The sequence below is a fragment of the Trichechus manatus genome, unplaced genomic scaffold, assembly GCF_000243295.1.
Source record: "Trichechus manatus latirostris isolate Lorelei unplaced genomic scaffold, TriManLat1.0 scaffold00003, whole genome shotgun sequence".
In the NCBI taxonomy this organism is placed as follows: Eukaryota; Metazoa; Chordata; class Mammalia; order Sirenia; family Trichechidae; genus Trichechus; species Trichechus manatus.
Genome location: NW_004443939.1, coordinates 34,826,919 through 34,835,124, shown reverse-complemented (window position 1 = coordinate 34,835,124; position 8,206 = coordinate 34,826,919). Strand labels below are relative to the sequence as shown.

The window sequence follows — 8,206 nt, the reverse complement described above, 5'->3', positions numbered from 1 at the left end:
ATCTTGTCAACCTCATCAGTATAACCTCATCACAGTGATAGAATTTACAACACATGAGGAGATCACATATAATCTCATCATAGTGGTAGAGTTTACAACACATAAAGAAATCGCATCAGATAACACAGTCATACAATACTGGGAATCATGACCTAGCCAAGTTGCTACACACATTTTTTGGGGGACACAATTCAATCTATGTCACCTATGTACTACTTGCATTTGGCTGATTTTAATTTGTATCCATTCCCTCGAATAAACTGTAACTGTGGATATAATAACTTTCATTGAGTTCTATGAGTCTTTCTAAAGAATTATCAAAACAGGGGTGATTTTGGGAAGCCCTTGAACTAGCAGTTTGTGTCAGAAGTGAGGCTAGGCAGTTTTGTGTGGACACTGTGTGCCCCCTAAACCTTGTAGTTGGCTCTAACTTCTCAGAGTAGGGATTCATGGAATCTAGACAGAGGGAACGGCACACCATCCTCATCACTCAGACTTAATAGGAGATAAGAAGAAAGAAATCAAGGAGCAGAGATGTAGTTCTTTTATTAATATAGTATGCCATGTTTTAATGACTAGGGTTCTCAGTGCTAGTTCTCAGTGAGAAGACACTGTTTTATCATCTCATCTTTTCTTACCTTTTCTAACTTGAAATAGAATCTCCAGTCATTCATTCCGGAATCAAAGACCTCAAGTTCTTGAAAACGACTCAGTCTGGATTTGAAGGATTCATTAAAGACCAGTTCACCATCCTCCCTGAGGTGAAGGACCGGTGCTTTGCCACCCAGGTGTACTGCAAGTGGCGCTACTGCCAATGCAAAGATGTGGACTTCTAGGCCACCTGGTAAGAATGGGTGCTAGGCCCTAGCTCTGAGGCAGGTAGTATTTGCTCTGTTTGCAGGTGTCCAGAATTCATGGAGTCTTATACCTGAAAGGAATTTCTAGTTTAAAACTCTCTGTTTTTAATTTTTTAAATCAGTAGTTCTAAAACATTAGAGTATATTAGAATCACCAGCAGGGTTTGTTAAAACAGAGATTGATGGACCCCACCTTCAGAGTTTGTGATTCTGTAGGTCTGGGGTAGGAGCCAAGAATTTGCATTTCTAACAAACTCCCAGGTGATGCTGACGCTACTGGACTGGGAAACCACACCTTAAGAACCACTGGACTAAATGAAGATAACAATTTCTGGCCTTACTACCTCAGAGGGTTATAGAGAGGGCTAAACTAGTTTAGGGTGACTAATTCTTCCCAGTTTGCCTAGGGTTTTCCTGGTTTTAGCAATGAAAGTCCTGTGTCCTGGTAAACCCCTTGGTCCTGGGCAAACTGGGACAATTGGTCACCCTAGGCTAAACTCAAAGTGATATAATATCCATTGATGCACTTTGTAAATGTTACATGCTTTAAAAACATAAAGGTAAGATTCTTATTACAATATCCTTGATAAGCAGTAATTAGGCTCCTGGACTTCCAGAGACTGATAACTTGTTTTTTGACCAGGCATCTCCTTTCTTTGCTGAAGCTCTAATTGTTAGAAACTTTTACCCTATGTATAATAAGCTGAAACATGCTTCTGGTAGCTTCCTCCCACTGATATAGATTTGTTCTGCGCCTTTAATTATATGATAATACGAACGTCTGGCTCTGTAACATCTATAAACACTTCCTTCCTTCTCAACTCAAATCAGATCCCTTCCAAGTTCCCAAAGTTGCCTGATTACCATGTTCTTATTTGCATCAGCGTATGTGGCTATTTTTGCCCTTCCCCTTCTTGTTCTTACTTGATAACCTTCTATTAATTCTTTAAGACTCAGCTCAAAATGTCTTCTTTTGGGTGACACTCTCTCTAGACCTTCCCACCATGGGTAGTTTTGCCCTTTGTACATACTGGGTATTAAGAAGTATTGCCTAGAACTTAATAGGAAATCAAATATTCTTAAATGAATGAATATTTGTTTATATGTCAGTCTCAACTATTAGAATAAAGACCATATCTTGTACATATTAGTATCACAGTGGCTAGCAGAGTGCTTGGCTTATTATAAGTATCTAAGGAATATTTGGAGAATGAATTATGCAAAACAATGAATGTTTAGTGATCACTTATTATGTGTAACTAGAGATGTAACAGTAAGACAACATAGGCAAAATTCCTAGCACTGTGGAGCTTAACTGTATGGGGGAAATAAAAAAGAACAATATAGTATTAGGTAATGACAAATGTTATGAAGAAAAATAAACTAAATGAATGAGTGACTACACTGGAATTTTGTCTTTATGTGGAGAGCTCAGTCAAGTAACAATTCAAGGGACTAGCCAAGCTGAGCAGTAATAGGAATCCTCTTTATAGGTTCTTCAAATGCGGAGGGAAGTTTACCCTGGAATGCCCATTCAGCCCTGGTGTTAGACTATGAAGACAGCCTAGTGATACTCAATATGTTTGTTGAATGGTGGTGGTGGTGTATGAGTGTGGGTGCGTGTGAAGGGAAATGGGAAGTGAGATTTTTGCGCATTGTCAGATATTAATCGCATCTAAAATCGGCAATAAAATTGTTTTCTGAGGGGCAAAAGGGTCACTGCTTTATAGCTTTCCAACGAATTCTTGAAAGATGACTCTATGAGAGTCCTCAGTTTCCTTCTATGGGTTTCAGGGATACTGTTTGGAACATTGTCCTGGAGAAATTTGCTGGGCCCTATGACAAAGGCGAGTTCTCGCCCTCTGTCCAGAAGACCCTCTACGACATCCAAGTGCTCTTCCTGAGCCGGGTTCCCGAGGTACGTTTTGTCACTTGCCATTCTGAGGATTGAGAGAACTTGTGTTTCCTGTCAGCTCTGAAAAAGAGTTGAGAGTTAAAATAAGAAATTGTAAGACATATGAAAAATGACATCTGTTATTGTTCAAAAGCTTGTTATAGCAAGTGAGAGGAGAGCAAAAAATGGAAAAATCTGTCCAACTTAAAAACACAGGCCATGCTGTGGTTCTTTAGTTTTGTTGAGAATTCTTTGAGTCCTTTCAACCTGCTACTGATTTAGGCCTCATATTCATGACACCTGATTGCCTTGAGGGAAGGGTAATTAAATGGAGGACCTATGTTTCAGGGGAGCCAGAGAATAAAGGATAGATGTAGAGAGATTCCATCCATCCATCCATCCATCCACCCATCCACCCATCTATCCATCCATTCGTTTGATATTGTTTCTGTTGTTAGGTGCCGTCGAGTCGATTCTGACTCATTGCAACCCTATAGGACAGAGTAGAACTGCCCCATAGGGTTTCCAAGGAGTGGCTGGTGGATTTGAACTGCTGACCTTTTGGTTAGCAGCCAAGATCTTAACCACTATGCCACCAGGGTTCCCATTTGATATTATTGAATGGTTAGTATGTCTCTGCCAGCGTATGAGAGATACAAAGATAAATTAGAAATGGTCCTTACCCTGAAAGAGCTCATCATTCAGTGAAAAAAAGAAAATAAGTAAACTAATAATACACTAGAGAATAGAATATTATGGAAATACAGAGGAGGGCATCTAACACAGGTTTAGAGGATAGGGCCAGCCAGGCTCCCTGGAGGGAGAGGTGCTTGAGTTGAGACTTTAGCGATAAGTAGGGGTTATCTGGGTTCACACTTGAGGATGAGGGAGCAAAGGGTGTTATGGAGACAGGAGACAGCATGGTATAGTTGTTTACTGTTGAGCTTGTTGACCGCATGTGAAGCTACAGGAGTGAAAGTATTTCTATGTGCCTAGAGATGAGGCAGGGTTCAGATCAGGAAGGGCTACTTTGGGCTTAGCTATAGAGTCTGTACTTTATCCTGAGAGCTTTTAGGGTATAAGCGGGATGTGACATGACCAGATTTGCACTCTAGAAAGATCACTCTGAAAGAAGTGTGGTCATTAAAAGGCTGACAGATCACAGGCAAGGACACCTGTTTGGAGGCTATTGTAGAAATCTGGTAAGGAGGGCCCGAGCTAAGGCAATGGCAGGGATGGAGAGGAGGAGTACTGCCTTTAGGCCTGGGCAAGAGGGACTCCTGCTATGACCCAGTACTTTAGAGACCCCCTTCAGGCCTTCCTCTGACTATGCCTCTCTCCGCTGGGTGAAGTTTGTGGGTCCAAGGGAACAAACCCCCCAGGAGCCCACACGTCGCCTTTTAGACCCGTCTCTCGATACCTGGGCCTCCAAAATTTCCTGCCAAAATAGCTCTGAGCCTACTTCCAAGCCTGCACAGGGGTCTTTCCCAGATCCACCCTCCAGAGAACAGATCATGCCATTGGTGTGCACACCCTTAGGCTGGAGGGTTGTCAAAGGGGCAGCTGTTTGCAGGAGGTATGGGTGAGACTTGATGTGCAGGCGGGGGCTCACCCACCTGAGTCCAAGAGAGAAAGTGGGTGGGCCAGGGCTGGGGGCTAGCTCTTCCCATGCTGCCATGTCTTGGCATGGCACTCCAAGGAGTCAGAGAATTTTAAATTTGAACTTACCTTCTAGGTCATTATAAAGATATATTTGTAAGATTAGAAGGCTAGAACATATTTTACTTAAAAAAGTTTGTTAGTTTGATTTATAACTTTCAAATCTTTAGGCATCTGGTATACGGGCCTCCAGTTAATAGTCTTACCCCCAAGCCTGCAAATGTTAGGGACAGGCCTAGAGAGGAGGGAATGGAATTAGGAGGAATTTAGGAGGTTAACTTGCCAGCATATGGAGACCAGTTGGACGTCTAAGAGGTCTCCCAGGTTTGTGACCCAAGGAACACTTACTTTTCAGAAGAGCAGATTTTGTACACTGAGAAGAGTGGGCCCACCTTTTAATAGCAGGACCAGTAGGAGAGAAGAGTGTAGGGCAACAGAGAGGCAGCAGGGGGTGCCTCAGAGGCAGAGGTGGAGCCTGAATAAGGTGGGTGGTGGGTGGTAATAGAGAGACTCACAACTGCCCAATGTGATACATATTATTGTGCATTCCAGATAGAAGACATGGAAATCAGCCTGCCAAACATTCACTATTTTAATACAGACATGTCCAAAGTGGGACTGATCAACAAGGAAGAGGTAAGAGAACTCTAAAAAAAAGCACACCTCCCACCCGTCTTTATAAACTTGGGATGATAATATCACCGACTAAAACTCTTAGCAGCTGTTGCTTGGGAGAATATTTATAGTCGCCACTGATTAGAGCTCTCTCAGACCCTGGGCCTTTCAGTGCCTGCGGCTAGAGTACCCTAGAAGTAGATGAATAATTATAGAGGAGGGTTGGAAGCTGCAGAGGGAAAGACAAAGAAAGAACAGAGTGTGCCCAAGGAAACAGCTCTGAGAGCTGCTTCCTCAAAAGGTGCCACACAAGGTCTCAGCTTCGTTATTCTTCCATCATGAGTCAATAGGGAGAAAAAAAACATGCTATTTTCAGTTTCTTCCATCATCTCTACCTTTTGATTAAGTGGTCAATTCAATAGCATACACAACGCACGGAAAGATGAAAGAGTATTTGTGTTTCTAATTGCAATTACAGATGGCAGGATGAAGAAATTCATTTTTTTGAAAGGAAACCTTGTCTTGCAAAAAACACTTACCTTGACCCATTCTAGCCATGACAGAAAGTTAAACCACTTAGTATGTCCAGTTACCAAACCCGAACCCGTTGCCATCGAGTCGATTCTGACTCATAGCAAACTGACCCTATAGGGCAGAGTAGAGCTGCCCCATAGGGTTTCCAAGATTGTAATCTTTACAGAAGCAGACTGCCACATCTTTCTGCTGCAGAGCACCTGATAGGTTCGAACCACCAACCTTTCAGTTAGCAGCCAAGCCCTTAACCACTGCCCCACTAGGGCCCCTTGTATGTCCAACTAGATAGCCTAAAATCCTGACAGATAGCCTTTGTGGTCAATTTAGGGATATTAGAATTGTCCCTCCCCCTTAAACCAATTTCAGAATGATGTTGTTAGTTGCCCTGTAGTTGATTCTAACTCCTGGTGACTCCATGTGTGCAGAGTAGAACTGTGCTCCATAGGGTTTTCAATGTTGCAACCTTTCAGAAGCAGATCGCCAGGCCTGTTTTCCAAGGCCTCTGTGTGGGTTTGAACCACCAACCTTTTGGCTAGTAGTCAAGAGCTTAACCATTTGAACCATCCAGAGACTCCTATTTTAAAATGATAGGATTCCTCTATTTGATGCATCCTCCCACAGACTTCTATAATTTAAAAAACTCCATTTTAGGAAACTTTTTCTTTTGTGTGTGGGGGAATGAGGCAAAGAAGGGGCCATCGATTAACATAGCTCTGCTGCCTTAGAATCACATCCTTTGATGGGTAAAGGCCAATAAAGGTTCTTCAGGAAGAGCCTACATTCTGGGTCTGCTGACTCAGCAGTCTCAGTAGTCAGAGCCCCTCTGCCAGATACCTTACTTTGTTCTGCAGTGACTGTTGGCGGACTCCCCTGGCTTTTCCCTGCCGTCCGTAGCAGGTAGTGGTTGAGGGGGCAGCACTGGAGAGCAAAGCTCTTGTTAGGTGCCTGGTGTAAGTGATATGGTGTCCTGAGTGGCAAAGGAGAGCGACCTTGATCCCATATGCCATTCTTTCAGCTGAAATAAGGGCAGTGCTATGTACTTCAGAAGAAGGAAAGGGTGTTGACTACTGAAATTTCATTAATTTAAATTTAAAGCCCCTTTTAAATGATTACCTTCTAAAGGGCAAGAGACAGACCTGAAAGAAATCCTGGCTATATCCACCAGGAAAAAACAGAAACACCAGTTACCATCAAGTCGATTCCAACTTATGGTGAGCCCTTGTGTGTCAGAGTAGAACTGTGCTCCATAGGGTTTTCAATGATTTTCGAAAGTAGATCACCAGGCCTTTCTTCTGAAGTGTCTCTGAGTGGACTCGAACCTCCAGCCTTCAGTTAGCAGCGGAGCATGTTAACCGTTTTCACCACCCAGGGACTCCATATCCACTAGAGGCAAAACAAGTGGACCCAAGCAGGAAAAAAGGTCAGGTTTCATGACTTAATTGGAGCAGTGCTCAGCACAGGACCCCAGGCAGAGTGAGGAAGGCATGCATCCTCAGGGCCCCTGATGCCTCAGGCCTGGGCCGATCCAGCTCAAGGGCTTGCTGGTGGGCTGAGGCAGTAGTGTTCCTTCATCCAGGAAGTCAGACTTCATCCCCCAGCTCCCTCCCAGAGCCCAGCGAGGGACCTGGAGGCAGGAAGGCCAAAGTTCCTCTGAGTCAAGGCTCTGTCCCTGCTTCTGCGTCTGCACCGTGGGGCTGGTTGGAGCTGCTCTCAGGCTCTGACCCAGCAGGTGTGTACAAAGTGAAGGCAACACACAGGAAGCAAGGAGTCAGGACACACTGACAACAGCAGAAAAGTGACAAATGGCAGAGTGGGAAGACGAAGACCTCTAAAAGCACAGCTGTCTGGAGCCATTAGCATTAGGCTAACAGCCCTTCAGACCTCATATGCTCCTGAGGGCATGGCTGTATCACAGCACTGGACGATGATTGATGTGCAAAGTGAGTCATCAAGTAAAGGTCAAATTATATTCTCCACACTCTGTTGGAAAAGCAGGGATATGTAATGCATTTTAGAAACATATCCCAGTGATTAAACATTTTTTAAAAACTTTAATTTTCTGGTAAATCAACTCTCACCTATTGCCAGAAAAATAATACATTGCCATGCTTGAAGTAACTTCACTGCACAGCACATACATTTTCCTGTTTAACAGGTTGTTGTTGTTTAAATATTGATTCATAGAAAAAAGGAGGGGAGGTATTTTAATGCCTCTGAGATTAACGTGTTTTTTCTGTAGGTCTTGCTACCTTTAGACAATCCATACAGGAAAATTACTGGCACAGTCAAGAGGAAGCTGTCTTCATGGCTCTGACATTGTAGCCACCAATAGGAGTCCACTGTTAGCTGAGGAATTCCTCACAGCCACTCACATGATGCTAGAAATTGTTTTGTGTAGCTATGCAAGTTTTCCTTGTAGCAGATTGATTTATGGTGTTCATTTTCCTCCTGCATTAAATAATTTCTTTCTTCTACACCTAGCTCAGCAAGGTGATTTGTGGATTACCTGATTAGTAATTATCACATGCTTTATGGATACAATTTACTTAAAAAATACTGAGCAGTATTACAACAATCATAAATCAATATTTCTTTTTGGTTGTCTTGTGCCTTCTTATCATAGAGAAGCCTTCAAATCAATTCATTA

The 8,206-nt window shown here is 43.0% G+C and overlaps 1 protein-coding gene across 1 annotated transcript in view; it reads left to right on the top strand.

The window, feature by feature from the left end:
- The window catches only part of LOC101357598 (uricase-like), a 27,875-nt gene extending 20,002 nt beyond the window's left edge, over positions 1–7,873 (top strand). The window contains 4 exon segments of the mRNA XM_004369141.2: positions 658–844; positions 2,652–2,775; positions 4,963–5,046; positions 7,799–7,873. Of these exon segments, the coding sequence (XP_004369198.2) occupies positions 658–844; positions 2,652–2,775; positions 4,963–5,046; positions 7,799–7,873 (470 nt within the window).
- Positions 7,874–8,206: the final 333 nt, after the last annotated feature.